The sequence below is a fragment of the Semicossyphus pulcher genome, unplaced genomic scaffold (assembly GCF_022749685.1).
Source record: "Semicossyphus pulcher isolate SPU_LCO1_2020_fin unplaced genomic scaffold, fSemPul1.0.p SCAF_4, whole genome shotgun sequence".
In the NCBI taxonomy this organism is placed as follows: domain Eukaryota; kingdom Metazoa; phylum Chordata; class Actinopteri; order Labriformes; family Labridae; genus Semicossyphus; species Semicossyphus pulcher.
The window spans coordinates 28,545,745-28,570,649 of record NW_027211715.1 but is presented as its reverse complement, the minus strand read 5'-3'; the positions used below and the strand labels follow the sequence as shown (position 1 = coordinate 28,570,649).

At 41.4% G+C, this 24,905-nt stretch overlaps 2 protein-coding genes across 2 annotated transcripts in view; both read right to left on the bottom strand.

The window, feature by feature from the left end:
* The window catches only part of LOC138607887 (ephrin type-B receptor 1-like), a 106,150-nt gene extending 90,975 nt beyond the window's left edge, over positions 1 to 15,175 (bottom strand). The window contains exon 1 of the mRNA XM_069680544.1: positions 14,949 to 15,175. Coding sequence (XP_069536645.1) covers positions 14,949 to 15,042 — 94 coding nt within the window. The 5' untranslated portion in view covers positions 15,043 to 15,175. The remainder of the gene's footprint in view (positions 1 to 14,948) is intronic.
* A 4,709-nt stretch (positions 15,176 to 19,884) lies between these two features.
* gpc1a (glypican 1a) overlaps positions 19,885 to 24,905 on the bottom strand; it is a 52,692-nt gene continuing 47,671 nt past the window's right edge. Inside the window, exons 9-10 of the mRNA XM_069679853.1 lie at positions 22,775 to 22,950; positions 19,885 to 21,375 (exon numbers count right to left, since the gene is read on the bottom strand). Of these exons, the coding sequence (XP_069535954.1) occupies positions 21,194 to 21,375; positions 22,775 to 22,950 (358 nt within the window). The 3' untranslated portion in view covers positions 19,885 to 21,193. The remainder of the gene's footprint in view (positions 21,376 to 22,774; positions 22,951 to 24,905) is intronic.

Below are 24,905 nucleotides of genomic sequence, written 5' to 3'. Positions count from 1 at the left end.
ACACAGATACACCCACAGTTTGACCTGCTGTCATAAAGATGTGCAGCGTCTCCTCCCGGATCGACCCTGAGGACTACAACACAACAGCTGCATCCAACCCCACTTTTACCTCTGCTCCTCTCACTGCTCTCCTTTACTTTCCGTGGGTCCTGAAGGGCAGTTTGTTACTGTTCAAGTATAAATTTGGTCACAGGCTGACTGTAAATCTTTTGCTAGTCTCCCCAGTGGACACAGTACATTAAAAAGGAGTAGTATCACGTAATCACTGACTCTCATGTTTGTCATGTTTGAGAGACAAATTCAGCAGATATCAAATATTTTGTTGGTCAAATTTCTTAATTTCTAAATTAATGTGTATTTATCTTTGTGTGAAGCTTGTTTATAGCTAATGCATATGAATGGAAAGTGTTTTAGTTTCTGTTGGTAATATAGAGCAACCAAGCTTCAGCTATCTTTGGTACCATGCAGAAAAACAGTTTACTTGGGGACGAAGGAGATAAAACATATTAGCCAAAATTTAGTCTAACCGCATCTTGGCTATCGTTTGACAACACTTTGAAAGCATTTTTTTTTTTACATATTACCTCGTTGTCTCAAGTCACCAGTCAGACTGTAAACACTGACCAACACACACAGGTCTTAGCTGATCCGTTAAGAAGAACATTTCCTGTATTATTTTGTAATTTACTACCCATGTGATGTTGTACTTCTTGCCTTTGTCTTGTTTTCCCGCCTTTTGTAATTGTGTGCCCAGCTCTTATTGTGTTTTTACTTTTTGCTCTCCGTGTGTTTTTTTCCACCTTGTGTTCTCATTTGTTTTGTTTGGATTTAAGTCAGACCTTCTGTTGGACTTTTGTCATCTGAGTCTTTAAGAGTAACTAAAATCTAGTAAATAAATCTTGTAGTCTGCGTCTGGGCCCTCTTCCTGTTTTGTTAAATCCCAAACTTTACAATCTGTGGCTACATAAGCTAAAACATCTTCAGATAGCTTATTGCTTTTGAGATTGCTAACTAGCTAATGTTTGTTATCTTGTCTCTCATGCTAGGAAAAAAACTAGTTAAAAATCTAAATCAAGCCCCCAAAGGATTGTTAAACACAGTTATTACACAAAAGTTAACCACTTAGAATGTTGAATTAGCAATACATTAGCCTCAAAAAGATATCATGATAGCTAGCTTGGTTAGCCATTAGCCTACAGATAAATCTCCAATAAAATCTTTGAGTAGTAAATGTCCAACAATATTTGACAAAATGGCGGCTGTAACAATGTCAGTTAAACTGCAACAGAACTGTGTCATTAGCAGCGGCTAATAGCAGCATTTAACTGAAATTAACTGCTGCTAACTGAAAAATACAACTTCAGTTTGTTGAATGTTACACGACCTTGTAACATATTTCTCAGACTCTCTGCTACTATGTACATCTATTTGACACTCTTGACTTCAACTGATGCTAAAAATATTTCTGCTGCGCGCTTGTGAGGCTGAAAAAAATGTTTTAAAAGAGAGAAAACTTCCCAACATTGAACGTGCCGTGCTGCAATCACTTGACTCAAAACCACGCGGGCTTGTACAGAACATCGAAGAGGCTGATGTTCAAGAGAAAAGAAGATTTCACACTAAAAATTAAGTACACTCTACGTTGGTTGGTGTGTATACTCTGGATAATGCAGCAGAGGTTCAGGCCAGAGCCAGCATAAAAAATTCATCCACTCTCTCCGGGATAAAGAAACGTGTTAAAGCTCAGAAGTGTCATGGTGGACCGGTGGCTTGAAGCTCACAGTACAGCACGTACAATGTGTCTGCAGTGTGAATACTGAATGAGGCTCATGACCAACAGGATTTCGCATGGCATCCCCTGAACCCCGCATCTCTTCTCTCAATAATTAAGTGCATTTTTGTGCATGAATCAGACAGAAGGCTCACACAGTTAAAGATGCTGTTTTGCTTCTTGTGTATTCCTATATGTTTTCACAGTTTTATAATTCGGTTTCCACTGCAGTCAAACATTGCCAGGCTGGATTACAAGCCTGTTAACAGCCTCTCAAATACTTAGAGCTTGTTAAAATGGCTCCCTGTTGGGAGGGACATGACACTTATTGGCTCTCTGCTTCATATATTAAACTGCAGAGGGCTAACCACTGGGTTCATCGTCTGTCTTTATGTCTTTTCTTTCTTTAACTCATTTCCCATACTCCGCCACCTCCTTTTACACTCTCTCCATCTCTCAGGAGATTTGCTATCAAAACTGCTGTCACGCAGAGTAAAAACTGTCAAACTTAAATTGCCCCTGTCGCTCTCCTGACGTTCTTTCTGCCCTAGTTTCTGCTTTGACCCCGTTATATTGAAAATTTAGTGATGAAAGTAAAAGAGAGAAAAATATAGTCACATGAAAGGCCTGAGACGAGGGGTCGTGCTGCGTGCACAGTTCAAGTGTGTGACATTTTGTCAGACAAAAGTCGACACTCTGAGTACACGTGTCGGACTTGGACAATAAGCTTCCTTTCTCCTGCGGTCAGCTTCCCTCTGCTCCTGAGCAGAGCTGCTGAATAACCCCACCGCTCCAGCAGAGCAGAAGTCTGCAGCTGTAAAAGGCCGGTATGGATGAAGCCGAGCGAGTGTGAAGCAGAGTACTGCTGTAAAAGAGCACAGGCGCTTGGTCAACGTACCGTGAGCTGATAAAATTTGAACTGAAATGGGACCAAGGCAGCGTGGAGGTACAAAACTACTACTTTCAAATGACGTTGCTTTCATTACTATAAAAAAAATACAACTACAATTAAGAAACAATTCTTGTTCTGGTCAAAAAGCAAAATCATTTCTGCTTTCAGCTGCTGAGAATGTAACATTTTAAATCCGCAGCAAATTTAATGATACAGATTTTAATATCCAGTTCAACCTTTACGTCCTATTTCTAAATTAAATATCATATATCTGCAGGTATTAGCCTCTCAAATGTTCTAATTTCTTCTAGATTTCTCTGATTTATTATTGTAAATAAATAATTTTCAGGTGTGAAGGGTTACACAGTTTCTATTTGTCTTATTTGCACTGTATATGCGGCTGCAAAGCGAGCACAAACCTTTTGCTAATTCGCCCCACAGTAAAAACAAGTCTGCTGTTTATTCCAGGCTAGAACCTCTTTCCTTGCTTGTATGTGAACCTGACTGATGCTTTAAAACCTTTCCTTTAATCTCAGAACCCATCGGTTATGGTTTGAGACAATATAGCCTCTGGGGATTATGGTGCACATGTCGGGCGTGTCCAGTTTAGCCAGCGATTAGCGATAAACGACTTCCAGCCAAGACTTCCTTTTCCGTGCGCTGCATTGTTTACAGTTTGGTTAGCAACTTGAGAAGCAACCGTGTGAAGCAATTGAGTTTTTGATCTAGAACGGATTATTAGCTGAACTTGCTGCAGATGTCAGTTTACAGAGATAAATAAGAAGGTACATTGTCGTCAGATAGCTGCTGATGGGAGCCGGGATGGCATTAAGGCGCATTACTTTCCGCCTGCTTCTGCTCTCCTCACGGACTATGAGGCCTGCTGATACGTGATTGGGCAATACTACTCAGACTACAAGCGTAGTATAAATGGAAACCAGAAGACTAGCCATACTGAAAATCCACATTATTGAATAAGTAACTGAGACATAAATGACGTCATAATAAAAGCTGCCTCCCTAATTTGTGCACACATGAATCCTAGCAGCATTTTGACACCTCAACATTTACACTGTTCAAATTAAAACTCATTAAAATCCCTGATGAGGCACTTTCCCCCTCTACAGCCTTTTCAAGGTGAGGCAAAATCACTGATGTGCGTTCTGTCGCCCATTATGTCCTCTTCCCCGTTTTTCTTTTGCTCCAGCAGTGACACAGTCCTTAATATCCAGCACGGCTATCTGTGAGACCATATGCCCGCGGCAGGAGCCCTGAAGAGGCTGGCAGAGGGCCCACTCTCAACCAGCAAATAAATAATGGGCCATTATGTTCAATCATATGCTGAGCTATACAGGTCTAAAGCTCACAGCCGCAGTATGCAGTATGCAGCATGCAGCATGCAGGAGAATAGAGCAAAAAAGAGGGGTGTACTTTTAACACTAAAGTAATATTTGCTTCTTTAAATAACTCAACACAAGGTAATTAGCTGCATCACTCAGCCCGGCTCATAAAAAGATCCTTTTTAACAAAGCCAGAATTTTCATGTTCAACTGTAACAATAGAAAAAGACACTTTGGGGTTTGAGGGAAACTCCTGTGATAAGTTTTCTTTTATGTCCATGCCTTAATCAATATGATCATGCCCTCTGCTTAGAATTGACTCTTAACTATTGAAGAGGTGTGTCTCGTGTACGGCATTTTTAGACCCTGTCTCAACTGTTCAAGGAGTTTATGAGGCTGGAGGTCAAAGCCCCTTCCTGTGTGTGTTTGTGTGTAACAAAGAGAGATGTATAGAAGAGTTTAAACATGATGAGCATGTGATGGATGTGTGTGACATCTGTAGGATGACTGACCAATCACAAGTGGTCACATGACATCTTGAGTGGGATCATGTGCATCCTGTTGTTTGGTGTGAACTTAAAGTCTATTGTCTCAAACAGCTTAAAGGGAAACAAACTCGCTGTGGCTCGTGCTTGCAGACAATAAAGGTCGACTCAGTAACTGAAATATTGTGCTGACTGGTGTTTGGATACCATTTCTCACCTATCTTAGATAAAGACAGATTTTCAGCTGCCATGACTCGGGTTCGAGGCTCTCCCGCTGGCAAACGTACTAAAACATGAGAAAATGTGACGTTACCAGCAAAGCATTTTTACCCTTTTGTATGAGACAAACTGCCTTCCCACACCTCTAACCCTGATGCTAAGCTAACAAGTCACAGACCAGTCTGAACACTGAACACTTTCCACACAATCAACATGTTGTCGGTCAAGCGGTAACTTTCAAACTAAACCACTTCCATCACATACTAGGAAAATATTAAAGTATTGATTAGAGATGCTGATGGAAATGTAATTCGTTAAAACTTCCTCAATTGCCCAAAAGAGTTTCCAGGTTTTGTTTTTGGCCTTTGTTGAAACTAAGTTAAAGCACTAATTTGAATATGTTTAAGAATTGAGCACCACATGACTCATCTGTCAGACAGCACTCCAACCAAAGGGAGGTAAGGCATCTAAAAGCTGTTTCCATAAAACGTAAACACATGGATCATAAAAGCAACGACAAATACAAACTCCTGACGACCTCTATTTTTCTCCCAGAAATGATTCAATGACCAGGGTGACTTATTTATTTTTCTCCCAACCTCTGCTCTTTCTCCTCTCTTTACTGGCAGAATTCATCCATGCTTAAAGTGTAGCCAACTTCTGACAAACTACGCTTTGCATTAAGGCTTAATCTCTATTTACAGATTTATATGAAAAGGTAGAATCTGTGGGCGCGAAACTTAGTACAGGAAATGTTCTGGTTTTCGTTTGTAGTGCGACTATTATTGACCAATCACGTATCAGCAGACGTCAGCGTATGCAGGAAAAACATTTTTACTAATCTAGACTGAAGATCTAAAGGTCCCTGGTTCGATCCCGGGTTTCGGCAGTGTAAGGTATGAATGTCGGGAATAATGGCACTTTATGATGTGATCCACTGACTCTTTGCTGTCTGAAAAGGTATAAATTAGTGAATGTTGAACTTGTGTGCCAACAGACACCCTGAGTCTTTTGGGACGGCTGTGGCTCAGTGGTAGAGTCGTTGTCTGTAATCTGCATCATGATGTTGTAATTTTGGCAATTTTAAGACCCGTTCATTAAAGTAAATCACAAGACAATCGTTTCTTTTTTGGGTTCTTACCGCAGTGAACCAAGAAATGATATCTTGCCAACATATCTGGAACGGCAAATTTCGCTTCACATTTGATCTGCACACACGGCCTTTCTCAAGTTGCTAATGGAACTGAAAACAATACAGCACACGGAAAAGGAAGTCTTGACCGGTAGTCCTTATCGCTAAACCTCCGGCTAAGCCAGAATGCCCAAAATCTTCGCCATTGCGACCAGAAGCTGACTATAGCCGATGGGACCCAAGATTGAGGTTAGCTTGATTCAAACATGCCTAATTTTTGTGACATTTCTGCCTAAAATTCTGTCGACAATTGAACACAAACACGGCTTATTCTTCGAAAGTAGGATAACGCTGTTCCTGAGCTATCGCTATGAGAAAACGACAGCAACCAGAACAATCTCTGCCTCCCTTTTCTGTCTGATTTGCATGTAATAGCAGCGAATGCATATTTCAGATTCTCTCTTTCCTCCCAGGTAAAGAAGCCAGAGAGAGGCCTGAGGTCAAGATAAACTAAGGTGTTGTTTATTGGTGGAGTCTGGAGTGCAGAGAAATTGTTTTGCCTTTGCCTGAAACAAAGAGTAATTGATGCTATTGCTTACCTTGCATGCTGAAAAGGAAAGAAGGACAGAAGGACTTAAATAGCGTGCCGCTTGACGTCTGTCTAACACAGCGCTGTACTGATGTGACTCTTTGAGCTGCAAATTAGTTGAAGTGACAGAATAATGGACCTGGGTGAGAGGAAGGGGAGAATTTTAGGTGAAAACAAAGCTTTCTTTCATGTCTTTTATGCCCACCAGCTCTCTGTTCTCAAACGGTATCAATTATAGTTTCATATCAGGGAAATATAATCTATTTAGACCGGTTTGTTATGCAAATAACCTGAGGAGTTTGGGTGGTGAAGGGTTTTATAATTTGCAAGCCTTCTGCTTCTTGCTGCAGCTAAAATCAATTAATGCTTTTAAACATGTCAGCAGTGGCAGCTGTGGAGGAGAAGCGGTGAGTGTAGTTAAACGTTTGTAATGGAGGTGGTTCAGAGGGTGATTGAATGCTGTTGATATGAATGGTGCATTCACTGAGCAGGTTGTAAACAGCAGGTATCACCGTTCTTGCACTTTTATTCACAGCATTTTCTAGATGCCTACACATTTGAATTGTGTAGTATTTCCTATTTCGAGCTTAAAGCTGTTATAATCTGCAGGAAATTAACACTTGAATCACAAATTCTACTGTTTCTAAAGTAGGGGTATTATGCTAATTTCAAGCTTCATATTTCTCTCTGTGATACCTGTGGAGTAGCTTAGCATAATTTACGGTTTAAAGAATCATTGTTCTCACACTGGTGCTCTGTGCAGGCCCTCATACAGCCTCTGCCTGAAACGACTCAGCCAGCTCTGTCCCTTTAAGAAACCACGCCCCGAAAAGCACGCTTTCTTCTGATTGGCCGGCTCTGCGAAGCTTGCTGAGACTGCACTTTGTGACATCGCAAAGTGCATTGGTAGGAAAAACTGTGTGAAACCTACAGATTTGAAACTTCACCCACGTTTAGCACGGACATCCAACATTGTAACATTATATATCTCTTAAAATGTGAAACAGCATAACAGCTCCTCTTTAAGCTAACTGTTTTGGTTTTGTTCACTCTCATTGCTCCAATACTAATTTCAAACAGGCTTTTGTTTTCATTAAAAAGCACTAAAAAACAACCTTACACTACCGTCTTAGCACCAAACTGCAGACAAAGTATTACCTTCCAGAAGTGGTGGAGACCAAAACAGAGCAAAAACAACAGTGACTATTGGACTTAGACTGATCAGGTGTCGAGAACCACAACTTTCAATGAATACTTACTGTCCTCAGTATCTTCAAGAGTTATTTATACACAAGTATGTGATTACATGTTGGCTTTATCGACTTCCTAGAGCAATATGATGTAAGTGTGTTTAAAGCTTGTTCTGCTGCCCTGAAATGGCCAAAGGTAAACTGTATGAAACCAAAAATGACGCATTCTTTGCTTTGTTGAATCTATTACGACCTTTAAGATTGTATAAGATTAAACCTGTAGATTCCTTGACTCCGTCCTCCATGCTCAAAATGCTGACTTAGATCATGTGCACATGATTCAGGTGCACAGTGCTGGATTTGTGACATCCAGGACTGTAAATTTGAGCTACTGGATCTGGTTTCACAATGAGAGACTTTGACCTTTGCTTAGATCTGAGTAATGGTCAGACTCCAGATAGATGTATTTACATCCTTTGCAAAAAGATGGTTTGCAATGAATTCTTGTCGGGTTAAGCTTTTTTTCAAACTAAAAACATGGCTGACAAGACAAATGCTTCAGACCGCTCAGTTTGGTTTGTCCAGCAGAAAATGAATCACTGCTTACAACGACATTTTTTAATGAAAAACTTAATGAATTGAAGAAAAAACTATAATTTGGGAAATATCTATATGGACAGGCGGGGCAAGCAAGTTGGCTTTCTCCCTCTCTGTCTGTGTGTTTGATTACAGGAGTGGGATCAGGTGTGCAGGGGTTAGCCAGCTACAAACCATCTACAATCAACTCTGCTTCAACTTCACCACGCTGCCAGATCGTACACTCTGTTCTCAGTCAGTCTAGTTCAAGCCATTGTTTGAAATCTCTTGCCTGTGTTGTTTGAAAGATTCCTGCCTCCTTACCAACTCCTGAACCCACTGGATTTCACTTGGACCACCACTCGCCTCTTGTACCTCTGCATTCAAGCTACCTGGCTTTTCCCCCCTTGCCCTTGCTCTGCTCCTGGCTCAGGTCTCATCCCCTGCATCCCTCTGACCCAAAGACTCACCCACTTATGCAAAGTATAGTAAATAAATTCTTCTTTACACAAAGTACCTGCCTCTGGGTTCTTAAAACTAGTCTCGCCTAACAAAATGACGTCCTCACTGCTGCACAAAGAATGAGCAAAATGTAGGTTGGCCTCAGTCTTAAATATCTTTGTGTAACTGGCCCCAGTTGGACAAAGGTATAGACGGAAACGAGGCCAGATGTTGCCTCATGTTTAATTTTTCACATTATGAACAATAAAAAATGAATAAGACGGTGCCAGACAGACCTTTCACACCCAAACAGCTTGAATATTTTATTGTCTGGTCTATGCATTGACGGCACTTCATCTATTTACTATTACGCAGCTCTGAATGGAAAATGTTCAGAGACCTTCTTCAGCTTCACTTGTGATTTGCAAATAAAGACCGATAAAACATGAACTCTGTGACCCAAACATTTGGTGCATTAGGATTGAAACTTTTCCTCGGGAGCCGACGTGAATCATCGCTGATATAGGAAAAAGGATTGTTGAGTTGTGTGAAAATTCACAGGCGAGGTGTGAAGATTCATAGATAAGGATATATTTTCACACCAGCAGAACTTATTAATCACATCTCAGTAAACATTGAGCGTGTTTAGCTGGAGATGACTTCCTGAACAACTGAAAACTGTGATATTGAAGTCTGATGGCCTGCGGGCGCGGAGGCTGACTGATCTGAAATTGCCTCTTGATGCCCAATCCGCTGTGGGAAATGCAGCCCCAAAAAAAGGCATGACTGAGTCTCTCAGCAAAAAAGGTAAATATTCCCACAGGTTTCAAGAACCTTAAGGAGAGAGCAAACCAAATTTATTCTGAAACAATTCAATTTTATGTGGAGATAAATATTTTATTCTGACGGAAAGCCCTCTGGGAAAAATAGACTGGGAAACAATGGTGTAAAAGCCTCAGGACTGGTGCGACGGATCCTCCTCCATGCTCCTACTTTTCCCCAGTTCAACTATCTGTCTGTCACGTTGATAACCTGTCAGCAGATGAATATAGAAACCGCATCTTTAAAACATGAGCTGGCAGAGAGAGCAGGGTGCAGGGTGTGCGTGTGTGTGTGGCAGAGCAGTGTGTCATCTGCATATCCCCTCACAATAAGTGTGTGATAGGTTTCCCCCCGAGTGGATCATTTGTTCATCATTTGTTGCACAAAAACACGCACTCGTCGTACGAAACAAAGTCACAAATTACAGCTTGTCATGTTAATACCAGCATCTAACGCCGGAGCCGCGATGTTTAACCTTTAGCATTCCCACCAGATGACAGATGGGGCACGGCGTGTATGTCTTCACGCTGCTCCGGGGAATAGGACAGAAATAGTTGATGTGTAGGAGCAGAAATAATATGTGCAGTGTAATCATATGCACACAAAAATCAGCGGTGCACAAATTTCTAAATGAGGCTCCAACGACAGCAGCAGCAGCTCTTGCATGAAGAAGTCAAAAGTCGACACTGAACACTGACACTAATCAGCAATTTCAGTGACAGATCCTGCTGCTGCTGACGGGGCGTTCGGTCCAGACACAGATGACTTTGCCTCCCCTCCCGCAGGCCTGTTTGCGGGATATGTAGCACTTCCACCAAACAATATCCGCTGGGTCAGGGTTTGTGTTGACTTTCAAAATTACAGGGTCAAAAGCTGGATTACTGCGCTGCAATTTGGTCTCTGTGAAAAGGTGTTAATCCTGAGGGAAGGTAGAGGTCATTGTAATTGTGCTGCAATTTCAGGCTACATGGATGACAGCAAACACTTTTAGCCACACTGATGTTTTCCTCTCACTTTGTTCACGATGGAAAGCTTTTACAGTATTTTGGCCGACACTTCTGCTTCCCTACTCCTTCCCAAATGTACAAAGACTGTCTCAGTTCAAGCTTTTTAAAAAGGCACTGATGGAAACTTTTGTTAACAACAGATATAATCGAGACAACATTTCGAATCTTGCTCAGTACTCACTTCAAAGGGCTTTTACTAAGTAGTTTTGAGGGCCTTTAAAGTCAACAACAAAAAGACAAAACAAATATATAACAAAGGTTCAGGTTAAATGATAAATACTACAGTGTTAGTAAACTTCAGCAAAAGCTGAAACAATTAATGGATGAACAAAAAATTATCAACTCTTTAACGTTTTATGACATGTCTGTGTTAAATACTTGATTCCATTCCGAGGTCTGCTATTCCTCGATAGCAGACCGTTGCTACGAAGAACAGACCGTTGCTAGGGATGCGGCTCTAATCACACAATCCGGAGGACTAACAGTAATCATATCAATCCACCAAAATAAGTCTGGTAAATTTAACATCGGTCAGTTGACAGAGGGAAAAAAGAAAAGAGACAAAACAGCGGAGAGAAAGCAAAAAAGGTTAAAAGATGCAAAAACTGAAGGCTGCAACCGAGGACGGCACATGAAGTAAACATTAAACGGTGGTGTTTAAAGATGGTGAATGGAAAAGAAAATGTCAACAGACAGTGATGAGAGCAGCACGTTCAGCTAACAAATCTGCTTGACGCTGTGTCAAGAAAGCCAATCAGCGCTTAGATTTCCCTGACTTTCTTGAATGCATCAGAATTTATTAATGGACCTGACAAAGCTGAAAAGCTGCATTTTTACGTTCTGCATCATGATGATGTTGTTGTTTCGGCAAAGATGAAACCCTCTATTTGCAAGTACATCACAAAAAAAGGGTTTCTTTTCCGTGTTCATACCTCAGTCAGAGTGCAGCCTCGATCTAACTTATATTTACAGTGAAACTGAGACTCACCACAAACAGATGAACGGGCGCTCCTCCAGGAGCAAGAAATGACTGCCTTCATTTAGCAAACATACCTGCAGGGGTGTATTTTGCTTCACTTTTGATCTGAACACACGGACGCTTCTTAAGTTGCTAACTGGACTTTAAACAACTGCAGCACGTGGAAAAGGAAGTCTTGGCTGGAAGTCGTTTATCTCCGGCTAAACCGGAAGCACAGAAAAGTTGGAGATTGCACGCTGACTAAAAGACATCGACCTGCTTTATGAATGCACAATTAATTTCTTATTAGACATCGAACAGCCTGTCATGAATAATTCATCATCAATTTACACCTGCACCTACAACCATTACAGGCTGTATGTCGACAGGTTAGTTCATCGATTAGCAGGTTGAATGTAAAATAATCGTTGTAGCTTCACACAATTTAAGCTTTTCTAAGCTTTATGAGACATAAAAAGTAGGATTATTTTTTCACAATTTTCATTTTTCTTATCGTCCCGTGACAAATGTATTAACTGATCAATAAGACTAATTGATAGTGAAAAACAAACATTGCCTGCAGCCGTACAACAGATCAGACTCCAATCTAAACTGACTTTCCCAAACAAAATGTCTTGTTACTTAAAGTCCAACATCAGCTGAAGCTAAAATAAGTGATATTACATCGGCCCAGTTAGTACCAGTCCTGCTCCACTTAAACAGACTTTACAGAGTAGACGTGTAAAAGTGCGCAGAGATCAGAGGCAGCAGCAGCGACTGTGTCAGCAGAGGATCTGTTTTACACCAACAGACTGAGATGAGCTTATACATCAGTTCATTAAGCAGCTACTTACCATGAAAAGACCACCGTGACCACAAAACAACCCCCCACCCACACTGTACCTGTTTGTCTCTCCTCTGTGTACTCACCTCCTACCTCGCTGTCTCTCTCTCTCCCACACACACACACTCAAACCCAGCGTTCTGTTTAATCAAAAATAGAGCTGCCCTTCAACACATTTACATGTCTCATAATGGGGGAGACTCACTACGGAGCTCGTCATTACGCGCACCATTAAAACACAGCAGCAGACTAATCTAGCGCTTCCATAAGGGACACAAGCAGCAGGAGGAGGAGGAGCAGGAGGAGACGCGGTAGAGGACATGGGAGGAGAGGCGCGGGTAGGAGATGCCGCAGCAGAGGAGGGAGAAGCAAGCGCTGGGAGGAGGATGAGGGGAGCAGAAGGAGTTGCTTGCTGAGGAGTAGCAGGACGGACAGAGAGGAGGTAGCATGGGTATTAAAGGAGGGGTGAGAAATGCAGCAGGAGCAATGTAAGAGAGAGCAGCAGGTGGGGGAGCAAAGGGAGGACCAGAAGGGGATGTTTGGGGAGGAGTAGGAGGACGAAGAGAAAGGGGGTAGCATGGGTATTAAAGGAGGAGTAGGAGCAAAGGATGCAGCAAGAGTTATAAAGGAGCGGCAGGTGGAGGAGCAAAAGGAGAACCAGTTGGTGATGTTTGGGGAGGAAGAGGACGGAGGAGATGTTTGAGGAGGAGGAGCAGGAAGAACAGAAAGGAGGTGCCATGGATACCGTTTCGGAAAGATAGAGGAGGAGTAGGAGCAAGAAATGCAGCAGGAGCAATGTAAGAGAGAGCAGCAGGTGGGGGAGCAAAGGGAGAACCTGTAGAGGATGTTTGGGGAGGAAGAGGAAGGAGGAGATGTTTAGGGAGGAGTAGCAGGATGAAGAGAGAGGAGGTAGGATGAGTACATTTAGGGGGTGTGGGAGGAGTAGTAGGAGCAAAGGATGCAGCAAGAGTTATAAAGGAGCGGCAGGTGGAGGAGCAAAGGGAGAACCAGAAGGGGATGTTTGGGGAGGAGAAGCAGGACAAACCAAAAGGTAGCATGGGTACCATTTAGGAAAGACAGAGGACGAGGAGAAGGAGCAAGAAATGCAGCAGGAGCAATGTTAGAGAGAGCAGCAGGTGGAGGAGCAAAGGGAGGACCTGTAGAGGATGTTTGGGGAAGAAGAGGAAGGAGGAGATGTTTGGGGAGGAGTAGCAGGACAAACAAAAAGGAGGCAGCATGGCCATTGAGGGATGTTGGAGGAGTAGGAGCGAAGGATGCAGCAAGAGTTATAAAGGAGCGGCAGGTGGAGGAGCAGAAGGAGAACCAGTTACATATAAGTGATGCTTTGTAAGGAAAGCAACAGGGATAAAAAGGTAACGAAGGAGGACCAACATTTAGAGATGAAAAAGAGGAGCAGTAGGAGGTGATATCTGTGAAAGAACACGGGGTGATTCATGGAGAGGAGCACAGGGAGAAACTGGAGGTGATATTTGAGGAGGAAGACAAAGGAGGAGATGTTTGAGGAGGGAGACATGAGGAGGATCAATAGATATGACACAGAGAGGAGAAACAACATGAAGAGATGCTCAAAGAGGAGCAGCAGGAGGTGATATTTGTGGAAGAACAAGAGGAGGGGATTCTTGGGGAGGAGCAGCAGGACCGTCGTGAGGAGGTATTAAGAGAGGTGTAAGTGATGCTCGAAGAGGAAGCAGGATGAAGGAAGAGGAACAGGTGCATCTTAAGAGGGAGGAGGAGTTGAAGGGCAGGAGTAGAGTTTGATGGTAGGAAAGGAGCAACAGGAGCAGAAGGAACAGTGAATGATGCTTGGGGAGGAGCAGGGAGCATAAGGAGGAGCAGCAGGTGTATAATGTAGCTCGGAGAGGAGCAGTGGCAGTGGGAGATGCTTGAAAAGTAGCCGCAGGAGGTCATATGTGGAGAGGTGTGACAGAAGAGGAAGAAGTTGAGCATGGGGAGATGGAGTTGAAACAGCAGGAGGAGGTGGTGAGGTTTGGGAGGAGTAACTGTGCACCTTTGAGCTTTAATTACTCTCCACTTTGCTGCTCTGGATGAGGAGCAGCGCGCGTTAACAGAGCTCCAACAGCAAAAAGAAACAGAGCAAGTTTTTATTCATGTATAGAACATTAAGTACCTTTATGTGCAATAACATTATGTGTGCATGGTTAATTTAAGCCTCTAATATTAAACAATGATGTGTAATAATAATAAAATGTAATTGGAATTAAGATTATTTCATGCTTGGTTGTATTTTAGATCCATAAAAGACTGTTTTCAAAGTGAGAACATTCAGGATGGTTGTGAAAATGTAGAAAAAACTATATTTTTAGTGCAGCAATTTTACTTTTTATGCCATTTCTTGTCTTTTATATGTCGGTGACACATATGCCATGACATCTTAACCCTCCAGTGACTCATAGGTACATTCCTGCAGTCCAAAAATCCCACTGCTGCCTGTAAGCCTCAAATGAAACCCCCAACACACCCAGCTCAACTTCTGCGATAAATCTTAAAGCAGTAAAAATCTCATTATACTGTTCTGTTTGAAAGCAGGGCAGACACAAAGTTAAGCTGTAAGTCTATTTTACAAAGATAATAACTCGACAAACAGGTTAGCTGACAGGGCAGCTTTAATCACAGTTAGTACGTTGCACCCAGCACACTTACCTTCCACTGCGCACACCGGAGCGATCACACACAGGAGCACCGCAGCCAGAGTGGCCGGCATGGTCCACATGTCTCCCCGCCTGTCCTCTTCCATTATCCGGCTGACAGAAAGAGACAAAAATCCCACAGAAACACGCTGTATTCCTCTGGTGTACAGTCACATCTCAGCCCTCAGTGTGTGTGTTTGTGTGTGTGTGGTGCATGTGTGTGTGTGGTGCATGTGTGTATGTGTGTACCAGTGCAGCACCGGCAGAGTCAGCGGGGACTGAAGCGGACACACTGCTGGTGGATCTCCGCTCTCTCTCTCCTCTCAGACACTTCTCGCTCACACCTCTCTGTCCAATCAGGAGCGAGTATGGCGGATCGTAAACCAATCACCCGTCCTTTTTTCAGCCTGACCCAAGCTGAATGCCCAATGGGTCCGGGTCTCCCCCCGCCCCGGCCGGCATGCTGCTGGCTGTGTGAGGCGACAGCGACACCCAGCGGTCAAACTGCAGTATAGCAATTACACTTTACAAGAACGTGTGTTTTTAGGTTGATCAATAATGACCTTAGTGCCTTCATGTTCAGCCGAGTCTAAATGAAAAAATAAATAGACAAGTTATCGATTGATTTAGGACTTTTGACAAATGACTCTTATTCAGCCCTTCAAAATAAAAGCAGCTAGTATCACTCTTTTTCAGTATGCTACACTTTACTCTCACAGGTGGAAAGTTACAAAGCACAAATACTTTGTTTCTTTACAAGACTCTTAAGACTTTCAACTTTAACATTTCAACACTTATGTGTCTGGCTTATATTAAAAGGAGCCATCTTTGATCATCTGTGATGTTAACTACACCTGTACTTTATTTTGACAAAGTTGATGACCTCAAAAACTTCAACATGAGAGGCCAGTCTTGCAGCTGGTTTAGGCCTATGCAAAAACGTGTGTGTGTGTATCTTTAATAACAGACAATATACATTCATTTTCTTACATGAATCGGCCGACATAAATTAAAACAATTTTGACAACAATGTCCATAGAAAAAGAATAATCTATAAACACACATAAAACATATGCATAATTATGTATAATTTATACTCCCAGTAGTCAGGAACAGTTCTTCATATGTCCGGCATCCCACAGACAAAACAGTGGTTGGTGGTGACAGGTCTATCATGTAAATTAAGTAGTACTTTCTTCCAAGTGAATGTAGCAATAGGGATGCATCTTTTTATACTGTACATTGGATTGGTTTGCTCTGACCATGCTGAGGGGATTAGGTATAAACCACACTAGACTAAATCTCATTAAACACAGTTTCTCTGTGACTGTATAAGATTTAACTTATACATATATTATATATTTCCCTGGGTGCATGTTAGCTTACATTAAAGGGCCAGTTCACCGAATTTCAAACTCAGCACTATCATGCTGTTATGGGGAGCTAATGCCATTATGGTTGGAGGAAAATGCAATTTTGCTGTGTGTCTTTGGAGCTTCTCCAATGGGCCCTGGAAAACCTCCACCAGATGACGCATTTTATGTACGGGAGCTTGCTAAACTACACTTCCTCAATCTAGGACGCCCACTTCTGATGTCATGTCTCGTTTAAAATCATCAGGTTTGAAATGTAGACTGCAGACCTGAAGATTTTTTAGATGATCCACCGGTATATTCTCATCATATTTTGGATTCTGCACCGCTCTGAGCCATTGCCTGCAGCTAAACAGTAGTATTTTACTCCTGCGTCTCTCGCTGGGCCATTCTTTTCAGAGGGAAGAGCGCAATGCACGCTGGGTGATGTAGGAATGCAGAATGGGTGAAACCACGAGCTGTTTGTACAACTTTCTCCACAGCTATGGCGCCAATTTCAAATTATTGCTTCTATTGATTACAAAGAGAACACCAGCTTTGACTGACAGTGGCTTTTTCCAGGGGAGAACTGCTCCTTTAAAAGAGATTCCAGTGGGTAACCATGGAGAGAGATATTCAGATTTGAGGTCTGGCCATGTCATTAAACATGCTAGTCACAAGGCCAAAACATTAGCATGTTTACTGACATGACCAGAATAGTTTGTTGAAATTGAGATTGATAGGCTATTTTCCACAAATGATCATTGTGTGTGTGACACCTTTACCTTTTGGGTTTTCAAACAATGGAATTATATGACTTGTGGTTTAGCACCACAAACCTAATACTGGAGAAGCACATCCTTTCAAAGACCTAACTGGTATTTTTGTTGATATCAGGAGCAAAAAGTTGTACGGGTGCATCTTATAGAACAATGACTGAACAGGAAGTGTTGGAAAAGTTTTTAGTTAGCCGTCTGCAAAAACTGTAGTAGAAGTTTTAATGACAACCAAAGTATGAAGACTTCACTCAGTTACATTTTAGCTCCGATGGCCTTGGCCCAATTTACTCTTGAACTTTCTATCCTGTCTCTTTTCTCCTTCGTCTCCTGCAGCTCGCTGACTGTCTCAAAGGACGACCGTACAGACCACTGCTGTGACATCAATTACCAGCCCAAAAAGTCCCTTTACAATCCCTCAACAAGACATATCAGCTTTTTTAGGACAGTGCACCATGAACCACTACAACACCTTTATTCAGTGGAGATTTGATCCTGAACATGTTGACCAGTATGTGAGAGATGTGTTTATACCTGTCTGGAGGTGAGTGGCAGACAAAGAGAAAGAGAAAAAACAGAGTCTTTTCCTTCCTAAACCACAGGTGGAGACGCAAGAATCGATTACAGACCTGCTGTCTGCCACATGAGCACAACAATCACGTTTAAACTCTATCAACTTCCTTCCGGGGTGTCGTTACATCCCTTAAATTTGTTGTGTTGTCGAGGCTCTTTGTTTTCAGGTAGTACTCACCTCTGGGACTCAAAGTTGTGAGTAAACTTTGATGGTGGACGGACAGCTCGGGAAGAGTGCTGAGCATCGATAAATCTTCTTCAAGTCTAGACACAGACAGTTTGGTAGACTGAGGCTGCCAACGTGTCCTCCCACATCTCAGTATAAGTCAGTTCAGATTCTGCCTTTTACCTCCAAATCATTCACAGAGACAAGACGAGACACATTTCAGGACATGTGACTGAGAAGAAGACATCAGGCAGATGTTCAGACTAGACTCGCTCACTCATACTCACAGATAAGATACCAAATTTAAAGTGTGTGCCTGCTGCTCTGTTTCATTCTGTTGTATGCATCAGGAGAATAAATCATTTATTAACTTCAAATCCTCTGACAGTGTTTTTCTCCAGTGGGGCCACATGAGGCCTGTCACAGCCTGTTACAAAGAGCTATATGTATATTTATAGCTGTGGTGCAGCAGGAAAGTTGAGTTTTATTCTGGAAAAGGACCAGAATCATGCTAAATCTGATGTTATTTGGAGTGGGATGATATCCTTCTTCGTCCTGCAGTGGAAACAAAACCAGGACCTGAGTCACGACTACACCGTGTGGCCACAGAGCATCAGGCACAGAAGATGCTGACCAAAGCTAACGGTGCTAGGTCATTTGTCTTTGGCTAATATGGATTTCTTGATAACCGGAGAGCTCCCACTGATTTAGTGTTGCGCTTACAGAAAGTTGGGGGAGTAGTAAGAGACTTTCAAACAGAAATAAGAGACTTTAGCCGTCCGAGAGGCTCTGTGAGGCTGAACTCTGGCGTAGCACGATGCTTTGAGCTAAATGCTTATGCCAAAAGGCTAACAAGCTAGCAATATTTTCCTTGCCTAATAACATTTCCTTAACTTCTGGCACGGTGCAATCACAAAAGCTTAATCACATTTATACAAACACCTTGCTGCTGTTTATGTACCTGTCTCTTATTTTTACCATGTTCATCATTTCAGTTCACCATGTTTGCGTGCTAATATTTGCTAATTAGCACAAAGCACAAGGAACAGCGTAGGGTGTTTAAAATTCTGCTGGTATTTTATTATATTATATATTTATAAACTGAAATATTGGATATATATTAAAGTAATAATCTTGAAGATTTTCATGTAAATAAATGTCTGTTAAGTCACTATCTATCGCCGAATGAGGTAACACAATGGTGATTGAGCCTATGGCCCACTGATGAAAGCCTTTGCTTTTGCAGTATTACAGACTGGCTGTCTGTGGCGACTTTCGTGACGCGTTCTTCATTAGCCAGCAGTGGTTGGTCTGCCAGAGAGGGTAGGCGGAGCTAAGCGGCTGCTTTTCCGCTCTCTGCAAGTGTTGCGAGTAAACAGTAATCTACTATGGCTGAACAAACAAAGAAAAGATCGATGACTACAGATACAACTTCAAAAATAAGTGAAAATCCAAAGAAAGAGAAACAAACTTGACGCTCAGATGAAGGCAAACAGTCTAAAAAGGAAAGCGACCGTCAGCGAGGAAAATCAAGACGATATATCGGCATTGCCATCAAAGCTTAAAGCTCCTGTGAGGAACTTTCGGTTTGTGTTGATTTTGGCGCCCCCTGTGGACAAAGCCGTACCTCTTATCTCTTTGCTGATGTTGTCCTGGACATGCTAAAGTGGTGGTTTGTTAACTTTAACTCATCCGGTTTTCTTTAACAGTCACATGTATCACTCACTTTACATTTGTGCCCTGGCAAATGTAAACAAAGGCAGCGTGCAGTTAATCGCTTCGTCTGACACCTACCTCCCCGCCAGCGGTTTCAGGCAATAAAAATAACTATATAGAAATAATCAATCTTGCCACTGATGGTCTGGTTTGCTTTTGTAGGTTATAAAGAGTAATCAGAATTAATTTCAGTCTGAAGAACCTTGTTTGTCCCACTCGATGCCCCTAGTTTGTAACGCAAGTTTCTATTACACATAAACCAACTATTAGCTGTACAATCTGCGGAGTACCTCTTTAAATAAAGATGCAACTTTTTTGGATGCTGATGAAAAATAATCCAGTCAAAATGTACATGTCAAAGTCCACTGCAACAATCAAACAGAGTTTAATGAATGAAATGTGTGATTAAATACACTGATGAATAAAAAATCAGCTCAATACACAACCCCAGTGTGGTAATGTGTGTATGTGCAAGAGACGTGTGTGCATCAGGAGTCCCATATGTACCGGTAGAGAAGAGCAGACTGAAAGAAAGGCATGCTGAGTTCATGATATATCACCAGGCGGAGGTATCTCTGCAAATATCCCGTACTGTATGTACAAACACTCTGAACTGAAAACCTTTTGACATGATGCAGTTACAAACCTGTTGGGTTTCCACAAACGTACTTTAGAGGATGTCTGCTGTCAGGAAATGTAAAAAAACAAAAGGGAATGGTGTCGTAAGTGCTTTGGTTTGACCTGCTGTATATCTGCCACTGTGTCGCTTCTAAGCCTTCATTTCCATCACTTAACGCAGGTGTGTGTTCAACAAGGAGATTTTTGTCCGTATTGTAACCAAAAAGTGTCAGAATAATGTTCAGTTTTAGGGACTTAAGGAAACTGGTTGTCGGTGCTGGATGAGGCTGCTTGTTTCTTTACAAAAAGCTGATCCTTCTTTTGCAACGGTCGGTCAAAGTGAGGTAAAATCTCGCAATCACAAAATCTCAAACATGTCAGGAGTGTGATGATTTATCTGCAACACTTCAAACAAATCCTACTGAATGTATCCGTTTATGCCAACACACACCGAAACATCTGGACGACTACATCACAGAGAGTGGGGGGGACTCATTGCCAATATTAGTATTACGCTGTACATTCATGGCTCAGTATGGCGCCAGTCTTTTTGCTAATGTACACAAACATTTACAACTTACACAATGTTTGTAAAGGTAGACAACCTGGACTCGATTTAAAAAATGAAATGAAATTAAAAAAGCCTTGTTGAACGCTCCACATGTCAGGACACTAAAACCTCTTTCCACCTGCTGGCTGGAAACTGGAGCTAAATGGACCCAATAGAGTTTCAATGAACCATCATTCTTTTCAAAAGTCATCTCTCTCTTCGTGGTCTTCTTCCTCGTCCTCATCCAATAAATCCATTGAAACCAGCTCAACAAACTGAATCACATCCAAACTACGACATTAAAACGGAGCAAAACAAAATCAAATATATTGTCACTGTCAATTTTTTGCTGCTCTTGGTCAAAGACAATTCATTCATTCCCTAAAATGTCTTTTTTGGCAAAGAAAAGTTCCAGTCTTTCCATCCCGCCGAACCCCTCTTTTATCCATCCGGTGGTTCGGCCCCTCCTCCGCACTTCAGAGTCTGATTGGAGGCGACGGCGGTCCATCATCGCTGAAGCAGCAGGACGGCCAGCGGGAGCAGGAGTAGGAGAGCACAAAGGCGGGTTTGAGATGCTGCTGCGCCTCTGACTCCGCTGTTGTCTGGCGCGAGAGCGTACAGTCCCGGTCTGCTCCGAGCACAATGACCACCTGCGCACATCCCGCTTCCTGAGCCACTGATATCATCACCTATGGAGGTCATTACAGAGACAGACAGAGGACACATTTTTAATGGCCAGAAGCACAACCTTATTTGACCTTGAACCAAAAACAAAGAACAGGGAATTAAAGATAAACTCTGTAGAAGTGTTCAACTGATTCGCTTATCTTTGACATATTTTATGTATCTTATACTTTCCCTTTTTCTCAGACCAGCTCCAGCCATGTTTTAAGACATATTTTATACTCTGCTTCAAATCATAAATTGTGTCTGATATGTTTTTTTTTCAGTAAAATACATCTAATTACTTTGTAAAAATCCTCCCAAGGTATCTCCTCCTTCTCCCTCATTAAAAATTCCTGAATCTCCATAGTCCCCGCCCACTATTTCCAACCGCCACCTCCGCCACGAAAAACAAAACACGTCTCTGCCATCGTTTAGTGGCAGCTTGATGAAACTCAGCGAGCTCGAAATGTAGTAATTAGTAGTAGTAACTTTAACGTTAGAAGTCAGCAGTGAGTTTGCAAAAATGACGATGACGGTTATAGCTGGCCCGTGCATCGCCAAACTGGTCGCCATAGGTTACAAATAATAATATGCATAGCGTCACCCCGTCCATTAACGGGATTGGCTCCTTAGGTTTGTGACGTCTCACACAATGACTGCAGACGATGACTGCTGATGTTGTCCCTGATATGTTTTGTAGCACATAAAGAACACCACATGGAGATGTTTACAAGGTTAAACACTTGGTTTTCACTGGAGGTGGTCTTTAAGATTTTAATTGCTTCTTGTAAAAGATAAAACCTTATTAATCCCAAAGGAAACTCTAGCGCAAGATTGCTCAAAAATTACAGTCAAAACTAAAAGTAATACAACAAAGCGTCTAATAAATAGGTCAAATACAAAATAGAACGTTTATATGGGGTTAAATCAAAAGAGAGCATGCTTAATATAATAAAACTAATACAATATATATTAACAAAATTAAGTAGTGATAGCAATTACATTGACAGTCAGATTTGCAGGGATAATACGAAGTACTAAAAACGTATATTGCACGAGATCATGACTGTAAATTTCAATTTATGACACATCATATTATTGTAGAGCTCTTTGAACTACTTCCTCTGTATGAAGGGTGCTCTACAAATAAAGTTATATTATTATCAATGTTATTGTTGTTTATGACTTTAACTAAAGAAAACAGGAGAATTATATCACATTTAATTGCACCTGATTATCTCTCACTCTCAGTTTCTCAGTGTTTTTAAGTGGTACTGAATCAATGTTAATTAGGTTAATTCATCAATACTTGGAATTATTTGGCCCCAGATGTCATGAACTCAATTAGCACGTATTTCTTTGTAACAAAACAGAACAGGTAAGGTGTTTCACATGAGGAAAGAACACGAGAGAGGGACTCACTTGCGTCCTGGAAGTCCACATCGTTCCCTTCCAGAGCGTTTTTCAGCTTGTTGCTCATGATTTTCAGTTGCATGATCTGCTGCCGGATCGTCATGTCTGGCTTTGTGATGTCGAGCTCCACTTCTGGGTTGTTGATCTGATTGGCCAAGCCGTCACCCATCACCTCTGGAAGGTAACTGTGTGGAGGAGAGAAGGGACATGGGAAGACTGAATCAGACGTGTGTACAAATGGACTCACACAGAAATAAATTGATATATAACTTGAGTGTTTTTCTTTCAGTTGTAAACAGTAGAAATAGAGCAAAGAAAATAAATATTGGATGAATGGAAAGGTTATTTACAACATATATACCCAACATGTTCGTCTCTGTAGGAATAAACACATACATGCACTCGCTCTGTAAATGTACACAGCTGTGCTCCATCTTGTAAATCAGAGGTGGCATTTCGTGCTGACAGCGCCTGGTCAGCATACAGACACAAGCAAACAAACACACACACATACTGGTATATCTCAACTTGTGAGGACCCTCACTGACGAGTTACTTCACAGGTTTGAAACATGCTGGGACTAACAGGAATCTTTTCTAAGTCCATGAATTCTTCCTTCTCAAAGCCGGGTGCAAACAATCCCCACAGTATAACTCGGCTGTTGACAGTTCTGTTGGAGATTAGGGCGTGATATGCTTGTAGTGGCTAATGTAGCATTGAGACATAATTTGAGGCAATTTATCTGATTTCACTTTTAACCCACTATGACTACTTTTATTTTTTGTTAATAGATTTTTTTAAGATAGACAGGATTTATTGGGATGAGAGAGTGGGGATGACATGAACTAAAAGGCAGAGGTTTGAGCTAAACCGGCGCCCATACGACCACATTTTTAAGTCTAAATCAGACCTTAGCGCTGTGCAGCATGGTTTGAATCAATATCATGATATCTGTTAGAATATTTATATTAAGATATAGTCAATGTATGCACATGAAATAATCCAAATATTTGTAATTGTGTGAAACTTAGTATATATTAAGTATTATCATGTGTATTGCAAAAATATTAAAAAACTTGCTATATTATTAATTTGATTATTTTGTTAGGAAAAAGATTTATCTTTAAAGCTGCTGGAGCAGACTCCTTGAATATATATTATTTCAAAATGTTTATCAAACATCATTTTATCTTAAAAGGCTATACTGCAAATATGAATGTAGAGGTTAGACACATTTGGAAAGGTGGAAAAGCTTTATTGAGGTGGAGGGCTGGTAGAAATGTAATTTATTTTATTCTATCATTTATTTATTTTTCCTTTTTGGACATGATCGTGCTGACAGACTGTTACATTTCTTATAATAATGATTAGAATTTTTTTTTTTAAATTATTTTTATAATTATATTATTTATTTATTTATTTTTTACCTATCTATACAATCCTCACTTCCTTTAGTATTAAAACATTGTTACTTAATTTGGGTTGTTTGACCTGAGAATATTTGGTGTATAAATATGTTATGTTTTTGTGCTTTACTTAAATGTGACTTGGTGTGTTATGTTTGTTATGTAAAAAATTAAAATACTCATAATCATGCTCATAATAATATATAGCTTAACATAATTTAAATGATTAATTTTGGCAAAAGTTTGTTGTTAAAAAAACCTTTTCATCATATCTTTTAAGATAGTATTTTAGAAAGGTAAAATTGTTTGATTTTTAGTCTATGGCTCAGTCTCGTCCTGACCTAAAACCCATCTTTAACCCTAATACCACAAGTTCATTGACTGACTTAAACTGTAACAATACTTCCATCAGAAGCGTTGTACACCCTGGACTGATCGCCAGTAACTCACAGGGCTGACACACAGAGACAGACAACCTCTCACGCTCACACCTACGAGCATGTCTTTGGACTGCGGGAGGAAGGCGGAGTATCCGCAGGGAACCCACGCATGCACGGGGAGAACATGCAAACTCCACACAGAAAGGCCTGCTACGTCCTAAAATCCACAGTCCCCACATAGTAGCTGCCTGTGTGAGGCCTTAACATTCTGGGTTAGCCAAGAAGGGACTTATAAACGGGGCGAATAATAACAGCAAGCACGACCTGTTTCAGTGTTCACATGAGCATATGAGA